The sequence below is a fragment of the Pogoniulus pusillus genome, chromosome 20 (genome assembly GCF_015220805.1).
Source record: "Pogoniulus pusillus isolate bPogPus1 chromosome 20, bPogPus1.pri, whole genome shotgun sequence".
NCBI lineage: Eukaryota > Metazoa > Chordata > Aves > Piciformes > Lybiidae > Pogoniulus > Pogoniulus pusillus.
The window spans coordinates 10,867,564-10,886,411 of record NC_087283.1 but is presented as its reverse complement, the minus strand read 5'-3'; the positions used below and the strand labels follow the sequence as shown (position 1 = coordinate 10,886,411).

The following is an 18,848-nucleotide window of genomic DNA, read 5'->3' as shown; positions in this document are numbered from 1 at the left end:
AAACCCAAAACCTGTTCCACACCTGAAAAAATCCAGACTTCTGACTCTGCCAGGAGACCTTGCAGGTGATCTGTTTGTGTACCTTGAAGGTCTGTTCTGCTCAGAAGTCCAGTGTCTGTGATAAACAATAGTTTAGTGGTTGAGTTTATTGTATGCCACCGATCCCACCACAATAGCTCAGCTCACAAAGAGGTTTTAAAGAATGATGGGGGGGGGGAAACAGGGGGAGTGTTACATCAGCTCTAGATATTCAAGATCTAATCAAAGCCTTGCTTTGTTGCAAAATGTTAGTGCCATGTGACCCTCGTGGATTTTTCTGTATACAAAAGCTTGGGTGTGGGAATACTTTGATGCAAACCATTTTGTCTGTCAGGAAGGACCTGTAAGAGGCAGCTGATGACCCCTGAAGTTCTCATCCCTTCCCACAGCTTCCCTTCATACATCCACCAGAGACGAAGAGGTTCACGTGTAGATCCCAGGAGAAATAGAGCAAGTTTGGTTATTACAGCAGAGAACAGAGGATGTGTTTCAGAGACCTTGGGCCAACCTCAAGAGTAATACGGCATCAGAACCAGCACAGAAATGCCACATTACATGGCACAGCAAATGCTTTTGCTTCATCTAGGCTGAACTGGAAGAAGTATCAGGACCCACTGGAGTAAATTCTGCCATGAAGATACAGTCTATTGCTTTTTGGTCTCCGAGTCAACAAAAGGAGACATGACTGCAGCTCCATGGACACACAGCTACAGCTCACGCACAGAAGACAGACCGTGCCGAGAGGCAGAGGCGTAGCTGGGGAACGGCTGCTCCATGAGACGGCACACTGATGACAGTGGAACGGGGACAGCACAGCCAGGAAGCCAAAGCAGGATAAGGCGGACAAAGCAGTAAGAAGCTCAACAGAGGAAGCTTTGAGTCTGAGAAAGGCAACTAGAAGAAAGAGCCTAGTGCTTAAAACCAGAACAGCAACAGACAGAGCCAGGCACAGGCCAGATGAATCCCTGACCACTGAAGTACTTCCTATTCCAGTGTGGTGACTCTGTTGTTGTTGAGGGTTTGGGGATTTTTTTCTTTCCCCATTTTTTCATTTGTTTGGTTTGCTTTTTTGAGTGTACAACAGGAGATCCAAACTCACTTGCAGAAGTGAGAACTGCCACAACAAGGGCAGCTCTGTCAAGGTACAGCAGAGATTTTATCTGATAGTTTAAAAACAAAATGGAAAAGGAGAAAGTAACATGAAAAGTAGAACAGGTGTTGTTCTGTATCTGTTGAAAGAGGATTTATGAGCTATTACAGACTACCAGAGTTCTCTATTTCCTAACATCTTTGCAACTTCAGTAAGCTTAATACAGTTTTGTTTGGCAGGAGTTAAAATGAGGCAACCAGCCTGAAGACAGGTTTAACTTCCACACGGAGCAAGACGACCCTACTTGAGCAAATAAAAGCACAGATTAAATGCAGCACCTCTTCAAAGAGTCACAGAATCATTTCGCTTGAAAAAGACCTTTAAGATGATCGAGTCCAACCCACGACTGCCAAGTCCCTCTAAATCACAAAAACACTTGTTGCATAACTGCAGAGCAAAAGCTGAAGAGCAAGAAGCCTACTCTTAGTGAAGCGAGTGAAAAGACACCACATACTACTTAGTCTTGGTGCTGACACCTTCAAGCATTTTACAGAGGTGTCTGTCTGATCACTCCTATTTTTGCAAACACAGAAATTGAGCTGCAGGAACCCACAAAGCTGAGCCACTCCTCCAGGCCACGGGAAGCCAGCAGCAGGATGCAATCAAGTTTCTCCTACCCAGCACTCCATCCAGGAGGTAACACTAAAATAATGTTTTTCTCTCACATCTTCAAAGAAGTCTCAGAAGAATGTGACTGAACATAGGAGCCTGCTCAGATTGACAGCATGACCTAAGAGAGGTGAAGCCTGCTTCCCTCTGTCCCTGTAGACACTAACTTCTTCTAAGGAAGTTCCCCAACGCTACCTGAGCCACCGTTTTTCAGAGACCTCTCAAAAGAAGGGAGCTTAGCAAGACACTTGGTATGCTTGCTGACACCATACCAGGTGCCTTCATTCTCTGCAGAGGGGCGAGTGGAAACAAAGCACAGGCAGTGCTCTCTGCTCGTTATCCCCCAGGCCAGGTTGATCCGCAGATGGTTCAGTCCAGCAAGGACTCCTCCCGCCAGCGCTCCGGCCATTGTCAATACTGGCAGAGCCGTATCGCTGCTACAGCAACAGTGGCAGCTTTTCAAAGAAACTGCAGTGTATACAAGGATGTTTTACACAGCCCAACTGAAAAATCTTCCTTCCAGTTCCCTCGGGCTTCAGACAAAAGCAGCAAACCCTAAACCAACACAACTCCTGAGCGCGCAGGGAGAGGCAGCTGCCTCGGGGCTGCCTGCGCTAGAAACCTTTAGCATTAAAAACTTTCTGTCAGAGCAGCTCCACTCTGAAGAGTCAGAGGGTCTGAGCACACTGTCGATGATGATGTAGCACTGGAGACTCTGAAGTCCAAATCTTGCCTGTAAATGCTGCTGCTTCAACACTAAAATGCAAGTTATTGTGTGCTAGGGAAGAAGTCTGCTGAAAGACAGACACTTGTTTGAAAGAAAGATCATCAGCAATATATTATTAACTACCAAAGTCATTACCATCTTATCACAGCTGTAAAATCACTTCTTATAAACAAAAATGAAAGTTAGAAGTTGTTCCTTTAAAGCTTAAGTATTAGCACCTAAAATGCTGAGGTTAAAAGGTGATTTTACAAGCAGCTCTCAGAATCATTTTGGTTGGAAAGACCTTTAGGATCAAGTTCAGCCAGTACCTAACTCTACAGTTCCTCACTGAACAAAACTTGATTGCTGCAGTGTTTCACTAACCTTCAGAAAAGCTGCTAATCTCAATATTCAGGATTTTGCACAGCAGGGTAGGATTGAGAAATTAATCCTTTTAAAGTTGAATTTCAACAACTGACAAAGGCATGTGTTAGCCAAATTCTATCTGTGGCACTCATCCAGATATCAAATAAAGCTTTCCTGGCTGTGTTTCAGTCATTCCCATTCACAGCTAAGAGAGAACTTTTATACATGTGGACAGCCAGTATAAATCCTGGGTCTTGTTTGCATCCAGTTTTACACATCTCAGAAGGAGAGAATGACATTATTTAGTAATTGTCACTTCAAGAACTGGGCCAGTTATGACTTACTGAAAAGTCTGTCCTGTGCAGCTGGAAACTCCAGACAAACTCCATCACTCAGAAGATAACACTGAAATATTACAGTGGACAGGACAGAGCAGCCAAGGGCTGACAGAACACACATGCATGAACATAACATGCTTCTCTAAATAGCTAAACCTTTCAGCAACATAGCTGACAGGCTGTACCAGTATGAGAAATATTGAAAGACACACATTTCTCTCAAAAACAACCCAAAATGGGAGGGGAAAAATGTAATTTAACAAAATAATATGTAGGGAGGAAAGGGAAAAAAACAATCAATCCTTTGACAAATCCTTAAGAATAAAAAAATCAATCCAATGCTGCCATGGTTTAGTCTTCCAGCAGGCAGGAAAGTAAGCTAAGCTTATGTTTGGAAAGAATCCAAGTATGATAGGTATGAAAATTCAATTAGGGAAATCAAACAGCCTCGTTCTGCCATAACACTGTTATACACAATTATTACAACAACAGCAATTCTTTATTTGTGACTCCAGACTAACCTGAAAGTTTAAGGACAGGGTTTTTTTCCCCATCTTCTCATTTTATTACTGCACAGGCTTCACTGCTTAAACACTCAGAAAGCCAAACACAGTAAGAGCAAAGAACTTTAGCAACAGCTGATTATCAACCACTTTAAAATGCTGCTATTATTTGAAATCAGTAATCACCACAAACACAGAGGTATCACTCTCCACCAGTTATGCCAGCTCTGTAGGTGATGCAGAGACACACACAAGTCCACCTAACGCTCCCTTTACTGGCATGTCAGAACAATGTTTCTTGGCCTTTTCAGGTCATTTTTGCCACCTCTTATCTTTGCTGTAGAACAAGAAACGTGGCACCAGCAAGGAAAATCACACAGTTTTTTACATCGTGATTGCTGCCGTGAACAGAAGCACACAGGTAGTCAAGCTGACTTTCAGCACACTGCAGCCATCTCTCAGTCAGAGTTTTACTCGAAACCTGGGTGTAAAGGCCATGTTCATGAGACCTGACATGTCCTACCTCCCAGCACACTGCCTAGCGCCTTCAGCCCACAAATCATACCCACAGCTCCCTCCATTTACTCATTTGAGTCAGATACTGCCATTAAAAGGCATTTCCTGTCATCAACTCCAAGACTGAGAAATATTTATGCTTCTGACCCTCACTTTGGTTTCCACTTACAACTCAACTACTCTGTGTGATGGTACGATTTTTAAACACAAATATGAAGTAATGTTTAACAAACAATGCTCCTTGGCACAGCTCAAAGAACCTCTGCTGAAAGTCTGACATCTTTAACATTAATAAACTCACTAATCAGGGAAGTGAAAGAGGCATGTGGTGTGAAAGCGATGCAGCCAGCTTCATCTGTCACACCAACTTCACTTTCTGATATTGCAAAATCCCAGATGAGGAGGTGAAACCACATTAAAAAACACTGAAGTATTGAGAGCGAGCTTGAGTACTCCACAGACATCTCAGTCACAAGTCACAGCTCCCTGGGGAGATGGCTGATTTCCTATCCTTGGAGGTGTTTAAAAGAGGCAGAGATGTGATGCTGAGGGACATGGTTTAGCATCAGAGTCAGTAAGAGAGTAAGAGAATGTTTAGACTCACTGAACCATCAAAATGTTTTGGTTGTAAAAGATCTCTGAGATCACCAAGACCAATCATCATCTATAGGTCTTTTCCAGCCAAAAGGATTCTGTTTCTAAGGCATTTCTGAGCACAGCACACAAGATCCCTGCTCAGCTTTCTGTCATGTTTAGCACCAGCAGCAGCTACTCTGAACAGACTCATGCCAGAAATTGGAAAACAAGCAGAAAAATAAACAAACTCCTTTTTGGTGAGCGTGAATGATACAGCAGCATGTGTTAAAAGCAAGCCTCCATCAGGCACAAGGTGTTAGAGGCCCATGCACAGCTCAACACCCACAAGCCCTTTGCTCTTTCTCACAAGCCACGGTGCCAGTGCACATTGAGCCTCTCTGAGACTGCATATAAAAGCAGGTACAACTAATGAGGCGCCCACTCAACCACAGCAAACCTGTCTGATAAACACTGGAAGGAATTCCTCAAGGAAATAAAGAGGTGAGTTGTTTGTAAGAACAGGTTTTGAAACTGTTCAGCAAGTTCTTCTTCAAGTATGTTCATACATGACTCAGGAAACAAGTGGGAACCCAACCAACCACCTAATGGGAAAACGTGGCTCAAAGATCCTTTCTGTATCATGGAGCTGAAATCCCACTAGCATCAGAGGGAGAACAGGAAGGGAAGAATCACTGCTCTGAACTGCCAAGTTTGGTAAAACTTAACACAGTCACAACAAATCTAACTAAATATTGATTATCCAACAGCTTTTCTCTGACATCAGCAAACTGCAGGGAAAAGTTTACAAGAAGCAGTGAGTTTAATGCAGTATTCCTCCTGTAACACCTTCCAAGCTCTGACAATCGCCTACAGACTAACTCACTCATTTACAAGCTTCCCTAATTAGATAGATCCTTCACAAATCTAAAATCTTCTTGAATCATTTATCATTTTACCACCTAAAACATCTGTCAGTTGTTTCCACAATTAAATGGTGTACAGGAGAAGAAAAAAAACACAAACCCACTTTCGCCTGCTGTTTCAGATCACTTGCCTGGCCACTGCACTGAGGGGCTTCTACCTCTGAAGTCACAAAAATAAACAAGCACAGCCTCTGTCTCTGTGCTGCCCCATTCATAGTCTTCCTTGCCTATTCCTCTCATTCAAATCTTCTCCAGTTTTGTATCTACAGCTGAACTATGCAACATCCTGTACGTGCTAAACCTTGACACCGATTCAAGGACAACAGATACAACTGAAGATAAGTCCACTGAGGGTTAGAGTTCATGGGGATGACTGGCAAGCATGCAAATAAGGCCCATATCTGGATGGATCCAGAGTACCTTTCCAAAGCTTTGGGGATTCCAGCATCTCTTCTCTAACACTATCCCACTCGCCAACAAAATGAGCTATGACAGCCTGCCGTGTCCAGCTTCTCAGAGTCATATGCTGCTACACTTAAGGATATCTTCAGCTCCATTAAGCTGTCTTTCCTTACTGGACTTCTGTGGTGGGAAGACAGGAAAATCAAGAGTTTCTTCCACAAGTAGTACCCCAGAGCAGAGAGTGTTCATTTCAGGGTACTTCAGCTGTCTTCCCTCTGTGTTTAAAAGCTGAATTCAGTAAAAACAAAGCCTGCAGATTTCTTGGTTCAGGTGCAGAGAGGTCATAATCTTCCTAAACAAATTTTGTTATTGTATTCATGTATCAAAATACCTTCTTACATGTATGGTAAGAAGAGCTGAAAATTTATTCTAAACAATATAATCCCCTTCTACCACACCTCCAAAAGCACCTTTTTTACTTCAGTGGCAGCAAATAATTCCACTGAATTACTGACGCTTAAACTGAATCCTTTCAGGCTACAAAATAAGAAACCAAATAATTTCCCCATCTGAGTAAAGAGCAACTCCACTGCAGGTGCAGGTCAAGTTTCAAGGAGAGGCAGATGGTCCTGTCTAGAATTCAGGCACCCTAAAGAAAAACAGGATTTACTCTCCAGTGCAATTTGCAGAGACAGACTAAGGATGGGCACTGACCACACTCACACAGGTATGTTATAGACAAGAGATGATGGAAGTTCTCTATCCCTAACAAATGAAGAGAGGAATTTAAGCCATGCCGACTGCACCTGGAGCACAGAACCCCAGGGGTGCCCAGAAACTACATCCAAAGGAGCACACTCTGGACAAGCAAGTGCAACCATCTTCCTTAAGAAAGCAATACAGAGGCCATCTCCCAAGGTTTGAATCTGGTAGATATCCTCAGCAAAACATAACAAGGTGTTAGAGGCCCATCCACAGCTTGGCACCCACAAGCCCTTTGCTCTTTCTCACAAGCCATGGTGCCAGTGCACACTGAGCCTCTCTGAGACTGCAGATAAAGGCAGGTGTGCTAGTTTTAAAGCAGGCTAGAATGTTTTGGTGAAAAGAACTAGATTACAGGCTGTAAAAGGAAAACAGCGGTGATGTTTACTTCCCTCACAGTCTTGCTGAGATGTATAGGAACAAGAAACAAAAACATTAAATAACCACTCTCGCTGGGGCTGCTGGATGAGCTGCATCTCTCTAACCTCACCCTCCATTTTGGGCTAACCCACCTTGCTTCCTGAACTCTTGGACAAACCTCTATTCTTCCTCGGGACTGGGGTAAGGTTGAGAGGGGTAGGGGAAGGGTAAAGGGGTGGTTGAGAGCCCCTCCCGGGGCCTCAGGTTTCTGGGAGGGCTGTTGTGTTTCTGTATTACCTTTTTACCTTGTATATTTCTGTATATACTGTAAATATCTGCTTGTATATTGTGCTAGCTGTAAATATAAGCTTCATTCATATTTCCAGAGCCAGCTGAGTCTAGTCTGTGTGATTTCTAAAGTAGGGGGGGGGCGGGGAACACCCAAACCATCACAGCGGGTACAACTAATGAGGTGCACACTCAACCACAGCAAACCTGTCTGATAAAACACTGGAAGGAATTCCTCAAGGAAATAAAGAGGTGAGTTGTTTTTAAGAACAGGTTTGGAAACTGTTCAGCAAGTTCTTTTTCAAATCTGTTCATACATGACTCAGGAAACAAGTGAGAATCATGAATCTGGTAGATATCCTCAGCAAAACATAACAGGATACAAAATCTGAGTATAGAGGAAAATAAACAGCCACATTCAAGAGGAAAAACCTGGTTTAGTGCCCCACTAAGAAACCAACTGCAGTGTAACACCAGAGGTGAGAACTTCTGATGTGGGAACTCACACGTCCCAACAGAAGTAAAAGCTGTTCAGTACTCACAAAACCGACATGCATTTAGAACCTGCAGCATCATTCAGATAAGGAGAGGCTGAGATTGCTGAGACTGTTCAGTCTGAAGTTTCAGAAAGTTCTCATCCACATGCAGAAATACCTTACACGAGGGAAAGAGAGACTGTTCTCACCAGTACTTAGTGGCAAGATGAAGAGGCACTGAGCACCAGTTAAAACACATTGAATTCCATCTTAATTACCTTAACCATGAAAGTAGCCAAACACTGGCACGGGTTACTAGTTAGGCTGTGCAGTTTCCATCCCTGAAAATAGTTAAAACCCAACTGACCACAGTCCCAGGCAAACTGATCTAGCTGGCACAGCCTGAGCTGGGGCACTCAGAAGTACTTGTCCTACTCATTTCCCATCCCCTGTACGACTGGGACACCTGAGTACTTTCAGAAGTTTAACCTAAATCAGACTTCTGGAGTTTGCAGCATTTACTTAAGACATAACCAAAACTTAGCAACTGCAACTCCAAGTTCCTCAGACAGTCTGCTTTAACATGAATGCATACTTCAGGCTAAGCCACCTGCTAAGAAACAAAGACATCCTCAGATATTTCAAGCCAAGAGATCTCCTCATTCCCAATATTAAAACTGAAGAGAAAGCAAACTTGAAGAGGTAGATGAGAACTATTTCTTCACCAAGTGCACAACTGGGCTGTGGAATTGCTTGCTGACCCCAAAAACTAACCAAGACTGAAAAAAGAGAACAGAGTAAGATTCTAGATCCTGCTCCCAGTAGTTCAGCATGTACATGCGTATGTACACCACCAAAGCAGACATACCCAAAGTGTGAAGCATGCATTGAGTGGGACTTGGGTAACCCAAACAGAGGAGTGGTGCTGCTAAGCATGAGCTCTGCCATCAGTACTCTGAGGACAATCACTGGGGAAAATGGGATACAATTTTAAGGGAGGAAGATTGCCACTTACATCTTCTGCCCCACTTTACAAAGCAACATGACCACCAGCAGTGAACAGTCACTTTAGTAGGTCATGGTGCCCTATGCACAAGGAAACAGCAACTGTCATAGCTAACAAGCTACTGAACTGCACAGCTCGTTATTTCCAATCACCCTGCAGTGCCACTATCAAAACTTACAGATTCTTGTGCCGAGTGAATCCACACCAGAAAATAATCAGGCCTCTAGACAGTGAGAGACTGGAACAACTGGGTCATAACAGCAGTATTCCTCAAGGGGAGTGGAACTTCAACATTTGAAAACTTATTACTGCCTTTACACCTCCTCCTCTCCTCGATGCTTCATCTTGCCCGGGCATTAACAGAGCCACTGTCCATCTTCTTTGTCCACCAAACAGCTCCACCTGCACCGCAACTCTTGAGCTGCTCTTAGCATCAAAACCGTGCATCACTTTGGCATGTTGATTTTGTTTTATAAACTTTCTACGATTAAGAGGACTTAAAATTCTCTCTAAGCATTTACAAAGCAGCTGTAGAACCTTTCCAACTGCTGGAGGGACAAGTAACCAAAGGCAAAGACGGAACGATTCCACGAGTGAAATCCTTCCTCCTAGCCCGGTGCAAGCGATAGACAGCACACATCACTCACTACTCCAGTCAGTAATGTAACCAATGTTGAGAATTTACACCTCAAACAGCGCTGAAGCACCATGAGCTTTCGGGAACAGCAGTTACTTAAGATTTTACTATGCGCCCATTAGAATCCACTGTTACTCCACAGTTCAAAGTTAGATCTGAGAGTCACTTCAGTCAGATCCTAAAATAATTGCTGCACTTGCTGATAAGGAAGCCCAAACTTGTCTGAATATGCAACCTCATCAGTTTACTCTTTACATAAATTAAGAGAAGATAACAAAGATGATAAACCGCAGAGACATGACCACCTACCTTCCTTCACCTGCCCTTTGGCCACTCGGCCATTCCTGCTGCGGTTTGCCAGCACACCCAAACTTCCCAAGGAGCTCAGGTGACTGCCTTTTTTATGTGAAAGAAAGCATTACTCCTCCTTTGCTTTCTCCAATTCAGAAGTAGCATATTTCCACATAAAACTCAGTAATCTGTGTACTGGGGCAAAAATCAGATCAGGGCTCCAGGCTGACAATCATTTTTAGTGAACAAATCCCAGGAGATGCTAAAAACCTATAAATAAATATCAGATCCTTTATAAAAATATGAAAAATATTAATTTACAGTCTGGGGAACATAATAAAAAAATATATACTTCTTTACTACACTAAATAGCAACATCCTGTGGATTCCCCTTGTGAGCAGCTGCAAGGGATTTCAAATATACAGATCCTGAACTCACTGAAGCACAAGTGCTCTTCACTCAGTATTTTCATGTTGTGAGGGTTCTTAGATCTCTAGTAAAGCAAGTGCCAAAACTGCACAAAGAACTTTCCAGAACAAAACAAAGTAAGAGATGCCAAGTGGTGCAACCCTGCATCAACAGAGGATAAGACGAGTCAAAAAAAGGAAGACTAAGGTGGGTGGAAAGAGAGTGTTGGGAAAGAGCTTCTTCCTCCAGAGCAATCCACATTTGGAATACCTGCACAATAAGACAATTCTGTCCAACCACTGGGCCTCTGAGAGCCCCCCCAACATGGCGGAATCAAAAGACAACATAATAAATTGTACCAATTTAACTTTGCAAGTGGAAGAAGTCTGAACCCAACACACCTGATTGCAAGAAACAGCATGTTCCTGGCTTCAGGAGCACCCTTCCTCCCAGAGGTGCCCTGTCCGATGAAGCACCAGCCCACTTTCTAGAGAAAAGCCATGGTCATTTTGAGATCTCTCTAAATCAACTCCAATTCAAGCTCCTCTATTCAAGCCCTTCTAAGGACAGAAATACAGTCTCTCCAAATATGGTTTCTTTGACCATCTAGATTTAAATTAAAAAATAATTGGTCCATGAATGGAGATGAAAGAAAAACCAAACAGAACACCACGACTTTCATTAAACTACACAAAGTATCCAAAAGGAGTAAAACCAACAATGGAAAAATCTAACTGGTCTTAAAACTAAAGAAAAAGTTTACTTAAGTCCTCTTTATTTCCCCTACTCCTTGATCCAGACCACACACTTATACTCAGATACAAACTGGCAGCAAAGCAGCTCAGGCAAAAGCAGTGTCTTACCCTCTTTCATCCACACCTGCAGCGCACCCTCCTGCTTGGCTTCTTCCCAAGCTCCAGGAATGGATCCCCTCACCAGTCCCAAAGAAACCAGCCCTGGCCTCCCGCATCTCAGCACAAGAGCAGAGGTGCAGCAAACAAAGCAGGAGGCAGGACATAAGCAGCATGTCTCTCTGTGGCATGGCCAGTTTAGCAATTCTACCTCATCGGTGATCTGCTTCATCATTTAATCCCAGTCCTCAATTCCCCCTTTCCTGTCTTGGCACCACCACTTGTGCAGCTGCACAGTAAAGTAGACCAGAGAGCAGGAAAGTCCTAACAGAAGTACAATATACTCATTATAGATTGGTTTCCCAATCCCATTCATCTTGCAGTCACAAAAAACAATTGCGCTGGCACAACTGTGAGCACAGTACAGGACTGAGAACAGACGGTGGGGGGAAAAGGGTCTGCTTGCACAGCTCTGTCACTGGAATATCCAAACTGCAGCATGAAATCCATGCTGTCAGAATCCTCCTTACTACCCCCAAAATCATCATGTTGCAGCAGCACAGAATCATTGAATTCCTTTGGTTGGGATAGACCTTTAAAATCACTGAGTCCAACCATTCTCTGACAAGTCTGGGGCTAAACCATGTCTCTCAGCACTACATCTCTGCAGCTTTTAAACACCTCCAGCGATGGAGATTCAACCACCTCCCTGAGGAGCCTGTTCCAGTTTGAGAACCCTTTTACTGAAGAAGTTTCACTGAAGAACTAAAAGTTCTGTGGTGCAACTTGAGGCTGTTTCAACTTGTTCCTCAGGAGAAACCAACCTCCTTTCAGGGAGTTGTAGAGAGCCAGAAGGCTTCTCCTCATCCTCCTTTTCTTCGGACACAACAGTCCCAGTTCCCTCAGCTACTCCTCACAAGACTTGTGCTCTAGATCCTTCACCAGCTTCCTTGCCCTTCTCTGGACATGCTGCAGCACCCAACGTCCTTCTTGGAGTGAGGAGCCCAAACCTGAACCAGCACTCAAGGTGTGGCCTTGCCAGTACTGAGTACAGGGGCACAGCCACTGCCCCAGTTCTACTGGTCACACTGTTCCCGAAACAGAGCAAGATGCTGTCATAGTCCATAGCTGTGATTTTTAAAGCCAACAAATTGTTAAGAATTGATGAACAAACAGACATTTATGAGGCTGATGCACAATTTAAACAACTTTAGTAGAATCCATTTCACTTAAGTCAGAATGTCCCAGGGGTAGCTGAAACAAACATATCCCACTCAGGTAACACCCAGCACTAGTTGTCCTGCTCAGTACCTCGTCGAGCTACAAGAAATTCAGCATTATAAAGAGCAGCTAAATGTCATCTCTATCACTAAAAACTGCTAGTCAATTTTTAAGTTCTGAACTTCAAACCTAAAAGCAGGCTTTTACTATTTCTGTAGAGCATCTGTTTTATCCTTCTTTGATAACTCAGACACTGTCTTATTTGAGTTATGTCTTGGATCTTGGAAAGAAAAAAGTTCTGCTAGGAAGAAGAAAATAATCACCCAAACCCATGTGTTGTATCAACAGCTCTCAGTAAACACAGCTAGATTAACGTCACTTAACATTTAAGCACAGAGGGAAACTGAGTTGTGACTATCTGACATTTTTAGGGCAAAAAAGTGATTTAGGAGACTACCGATGGTATTCTTAAACCTTCCAGGTTCTACCAAGTCACGCAGTTTTACCATTACTCAGCTGTGAAAAGCCAAACCAGGGAAGGATTAATACAATCTTGGGATCCTACTTGCTGCACCAAAAAAATTGCAACATTCTTAGTCCATCGCTATGTAATTGCTCAAAATTAATTATTAGCTAAATGAATCCCACATTTAATCGGCTCATGCTCAGTACCTGACACAGATGAAGAGCTTTAACTGCAGTTTTTCACCTCGGCCTGTTGACAATGAACAGCTAACTCTCTTATATGTGACTGTTGTGTACGATTCTCAACCACAGAACAACTTGCCTCAAGGTTTTAGGTTTTATGCTCCAGTGATTTTTCTACCACATTACTAATCTGTATGCACATTTGGGTTGTTTTATTTGAAAAAGGACAGGATGTTATGTAAAGATGGGAATTAAACATAGGACATTCCAGACATTTTCAGCATTCAAAACTGACTACGTTTGGGTGTATCTCTATCATCTTCTTGCTAAGAGATACAACCCTTCAGCAACAGCTACCAAGCAGGCATTTTTAAAAAGATTGATTACAGTCAGCAATGTGTCCTTACGGACAGGAAGGCAAATGGTCTCCTGGGGTGCATGAAGAAGAGTGTCAGCCAGCAGGTCAAAGGAGGTTTTGCTTATCTGCTATACTCTAGTCAGGCAACATCTGGAATACTGGATCAAGTTCTGGGCTCCCTAATTCAAGAGAGACAAGGACATATTGGAAAGAGCTTTGCAGAGGCTACAAAGATGCTGAAGAGAACTGAAGCATCTCTGTGAGAAATAAAGGTTGAGAGCTCTGAAGCTGTTAGGCCTAGAGATGAGCAGACTGAGAAAGGGATATTCTCATAGGTCAGCAAGAGCTGAAGGCTGGGGGCGGGAGGCAAAAAGATGGGGCCAGACTTTCTCAAGTGGTGGCCAGCCACAGGTCAATGGGCACAAGCTGGAACCCACAGGGTTCCAGGAAGAGAAATACCTTGACTTTGAGGCTGCTGGATCCCCAGAGCAGGCTGCCCAGAGAGGTTGTGGAGCCTCCGATGGAGAAATTCCAAACCCATCTGGATACTGTGATTCTGGGCAATCTGCTGTGGGTAACCTTTCTTTACCAAGGGGTTGGATTAGATGATCTCCAGAGGTCCCTTACAACCTTCTCCATGCTGGGATTCTATACATGGCAAGTGTTAAGTCTTCAGTACCAATCAGTCCCTTAGGAGGTATAAGGGATGAACTGCAGCAACAGACCCTGGATCCAACGCTTGCAGTTCTGTTAACAGCTATAACCAGTCATACTCGAGACGCCTGCAGCTTCAGTGCAGTTTCACTATCATTTTAAGCCAATATAAGCTGGCAATGCTCCTGAAACAAATAGTCCCACCCTTGCCCATGGCCAGTCTCCACATGTACTTCTCGAGTCAGCACAAGCCATTCACAGAGACCCACAGTGAACATTACCAGGATGCTCACCTGGTTAAAAAAAAATAGTAAAAAATCAGTATTTCTCTTCCCCTTTTCCTCCTCATTGGTGAGGAAGGGGGGTGAGGAGGAGTAAAGAAAAAAGCTAAGTTAGTTTCATGATGATCAGCTTCCCAGCCCAGCTCACTGCATGGGCATGAGAGCTCTGGCATGAGCAAAGTGGCAAGGAAAAGCAGGGGATAAGCAGCTTGACCTCCATAACTGGGGTTCACACTGGAATTGCTCATGAAACCACACTGCCAGAGTGAAAACTGAAAGTGTTTAGGTACTCAAAGAAAATCATTCTCTTTCCCAAGGTAAGCATAAGTGAAAAGAAATCACACTAATAAATTATCAGACCAAATTTTAAGCTGGTGACTCTCCTTCTGTCCACCTTGCCACCTCACCCAAGGTCTGCAGGCTTTCAGAGTTTTCCTTAATTGTGTAGAAATAGGAAAGCAATGATGTTAACTGCAGTGGCCATGCAAGCCAAAACCTTAACACACAGCACAGGGGCAGGGTAATGATATCATAATTACATCTGTCCAGGGAACGGGACAAGCCATATCATGAGGAATTGCATGGGCCACATCTTGATTCACTGAGGTTTCAAATACAACTTCGCTTTGCGGGGCAGGAAAGCACATTTTAACCAGCACACTAAAAATCTTCCACATTCATTACAATAAAATGAAGTTTCTGTGTTAGAGATTTCTCCATTCCTCTCCAGGCCACCTCAGCCTTACAGCTTCTCTGCCTTCCAGTCTGTGCGCTCCCAAAACCCCGCAGTGATTGTCACCAGCAGCCTTATGGGACCGGTATCACTCAACCGCAGCCATCCCGAGGCACAGGCAAGAATGTGATTCAGAGGAACAGTTACTGGCCCCAGTTCAATCTGCGAGCTGGATTCCAGACTGCGGGGTGGCTGCATTTCTAAAAGGAGAGCAGTTATGAGAAACTACATGCTCCTAACACACCCTCATCACAAATGCATACTTGTGGTTTTCTCCCTGTGTTTAGAGCTTTCCCTTTATCTCATCAGTTGTACTCAGACTCTGATCCAGAGCATTTGTCCACGGGATAAGTTTATCCCTATCTATCTAGGAAAAAAAAAAACCTCACTGGAGTTGTTCTGATTATCAGATAACAGCTAATACCTCCTCTTAACCCAGCTAAAAGTCCTACCAATATGCCTCACAAAGAGGATCACTCAATTATTCATTCTGTAAGGCTATATTCGTTTGTTCTACATTTGAATTTAAATTAAACTGTGTTTCAATTTAAACACCTCCTTGATCTTCTGTGATGACAAAGTATGAAAAGCAAACTTCACTTAACCTCTTTAGAACCATCCATTGCTTTCCACTCCTCCACCACAGACCATCTTGTTTGGATCTAGAAGCTCATTAAGGCCGCTCCTGAGCATCAAACATCCTTCTCTAGACCCCTTCCAGCTTTGACACCCACACACCAGACCAAAAATACACCCTTGACTGTGTGAAGCTCTTCTCCTACCTGAAACACGCACGCAGCCATACCAGCAAACCTAAAGCATTGGAGAATTCACAGTGAGTTGAGCCAGTTCACAAGTTCCACTCAATTCATCCAGAGTCCTTGAAGAGATTTCACAACTTATGTGGAAACTTCTTTTTTTTTTAACGTTTTACAAAAGCACTTTAACACTTGTCACCTTTCCAGTACAATAAAGGAGAATTTCTTTACCTGTATTTTTTAATTAGACCTGCTCCATTTCAAAATACTCTTTTCCCCTCTCCTGCCCTGTCTGGGACACATCCACGCCAGGTAACAGGAGCAACTCAAACCCCTGCAGTGACATCCTTAAAAACTTTACAAACTATTGTACCCTGGCAGTAACTTCGAGATCTCTAAACAAACTCAGAGCACTTTGAGAGTTTTATAGATGCAGCTTTGACTCGCTGAGGATTTTTTATTTCTTTTGGCTTTGCCACCAATGACACACAACTTGGAATTAAAAGAGCAGATTCCAGTTACTTCAAAAAAACCCAAAAAATTTAATCTCTCCAGTAACAAGATCAAACCCCTATTAACCACCTTCACTTCAGGGTGATAAAAACCATCCTATTTCTTTGACGTACACCCCTAAAACTGTCCCCTCTGTTATTCCGGGGGCAGACACGTGTCCAACAAACTACCGGTGGTAAAGACATCCAAGTCTTCAAATAAGAGAAAGAGTGAAGAACCTGTGTAGTAAGTAACATCGCCCTAAATATACAGACCTCCTTATTACCATGCACTTGTCGAGACTAAAACTCCGATATCACGACGACACGAATTGGGATGGCTTACTCTCAACATTCCCTACGTCTTCTCCCGGTTTGGACACCCTTCTCCAGGTACTCCCCAGACCCCTGTGTACGGGGTGAACGCCCGGGGATGCTCTGAACTCCCCGGTACTGTCACAAATCCTCCACTTTTTGGACTCTTGGCACGTTTCTAGTTCAAATCCGAATGCTCACGTCCTCCCCGAGGCCATTCTTCCCCCGCCCCCCCTTCCGAGCTACTTAACTAGCAGCTCCGGGGCACCTCCACCGCCGGGGCTATCTTTCCTCCGGTACTCCCCGCTCCAGGTTGAAGCGTCCACCCCACCGGGGCTCGGCCGCATCCCTGCAGATACGCTGCCAAACAGCGAACAAACAGGGCGGCAAACCAGACAGCATCCCCGACCCAGTACCAGCAGGGTGGGAAAGAGGGTTAGGGGAAGGGAACCTTGCGGCCGCACAGCCCCCCGCCGCGGAGCCGCTCCCGCTGGGGCCGCCGACGGGCTCCGAGCGCAGGAACCTGTCGGGACACATTCTTGAGGCCGCGGCGGCTGGGCCAGGAATGTGGCCGGGGGAGCCGGGCTCAGCCCCAGCACGACTCCACGGGGCCCCGAGCGGCGGATAGACGGCAGCCGAGCATCCCGCCGCGGCCCGCAGAACGGCGGCGGGGCGGAGCTGGGGGGGGGGGGGGGGGGGGGGGTGCGCCGAGACGGGGAAAGCTGCCCGCCGGCCCCGGGAGGAGACGGAGAAGGGATGGGGGTTGCGGCCCGAAGCACGGGCCTGGGCTAACCGCAACGGTTAACGGCGCGGGCACAGTCCCCCCCCTCCTCCCGGGCTCCGCCTCCCCGGCCCGGTGCCACACTCACCCTTGGAGTAGAGGGACTTGGGGGACTCGAGGTCGAGGTCGGCGCTGAGGAGAGAGATGAAGTCCGAGGGCATTGCAGCTCCGCGGCCCGGCAGGGGCGAGGGGAGCGGCGGGAGGAGGGGGGGGCCGGGCCGGGAGGGGGGCGCTGCTGCCTCCGCCGCCCCGGGCTGGGGAGGGGAGACACCGGCGGGCGAGAGAGCGGCGCTCCTCACGTCGGGGCCACGAATCGGGCCGGGTCGGGCCAGACCGGGAGAGCTCTGCTCGCCGTCGGGACCGGGGCACTGCCACCCGCCGCCGCTGACAGGAACCGGCTACTGCCAACAGAACGCGCCCGACCGCCCCCTCCGTTACCGCTCTGCGCCTGCGCCGGGTGCCGGGGAGGGGGCGCGCACAAGGAACCCCAGGGCCGTCGGCCCACGCATGCGCCCCGGCGGGCGGGGAACCGCGGCGACGGAACAGCCCACCGGGAGCGCTCGGTGCGCCTGCGCCTAGCTGCCCGCACCGCCAGCGCCGCACCGCGCCTGCGCTGCCGGGAGAGACGGGGCGGAGGGTGGGGGGGCAGCCGGCTGGAAGAGCCGCCGAGGTGGCTCGGGGGGCGGGAGCGTCTAGAGCTGGACGGGCAGGGAGAGAGGCCCCTCAGGGAGGACGAGCATGGTCCTTTAGGGGGCTCTCGACGCTGAGGGGAGCTCCCGGCACTGAGGGGAGCCGGACACGGCCCCTCAGGTTGCTCATGGTGGTCAGGAGAGCCTGGCCACAGCCCCTCAAGGAGCCCAGTTCACTGAGTGGAGCCTGACCACAGCCTGTCACGGAGCCCTGGCTGCTGAGGGGAGCCCAGACACAACCCCTTAGCCTGCAGCTTTTAGGGGTGAGTGGGCATAGTCCCTTAGTAAAGCCTGCAATGCCGAGGGGAGTTTCTGTGTAGTTCTTCAGAGAATCCCTCCCGGCACTGAGCAGAGCCCAGTCATAGCTCAGGGGCCAGCGCTGGGTGGCCTTCAGCTCCTGTGGCCACAGGCTGCGCCGTGAGGTGAGGGGCGGCTGCAGGGCCCAAGGCTGGGGGCTGCAAAGGGGATGTCTGAGTAGAGGGGTGCTTTCCCCAGATAAACTGCCTGTGTCCCAGGCAGGGTGGACAAGTGCTGGATGTTGCGTTCCTCGACTGGTGTGGGAAGAGGTGGGGGCAGGGGCTGGCAGTGGTTGTAGGGCAGCATCCATGAGGCCTCCATATGCTCTGGCCTGCTGGGGGTTGGCTGCTGTGAGTGCCCTGCTGTCAAAACTCACAATGCAGAGCAGCATTCAGAATTCCAGCTCGCGTTCTT

The 18,848-nt window shown here is 46.3% G+C and overlaps 1 protein-coding gene across 2 annotated transcripts in view; it reads right to left on the bottom strand.

Moving 5' to 3' along the window:
* The window catches only part of NFAT5 (nuclear factor of activated T cells 5), a 73,916-nt gene extending 55,973 nt beyond the window's left edge, over positions 1 to 17,943 (bottom strand). For both annotated transcript variants that reach the window (XM_064160198.1, XM_064160199.1), the window contains exon 1: positions 17,537 to 17,943. In XM_064160198.1, coding sequence (XP_064016268.1) covers positions 17,537 to 17,609 — 73 coding nt within the window. In that variant the 5' untranslated portion in view covers positions 17,610 to 17,943. The remainder of the gene's footprint in view (positions 1 to 17,536) is intronic.
* Between the last annotated feature and the right edge of the window lie 905 nt (positions 17,944 to 18,848).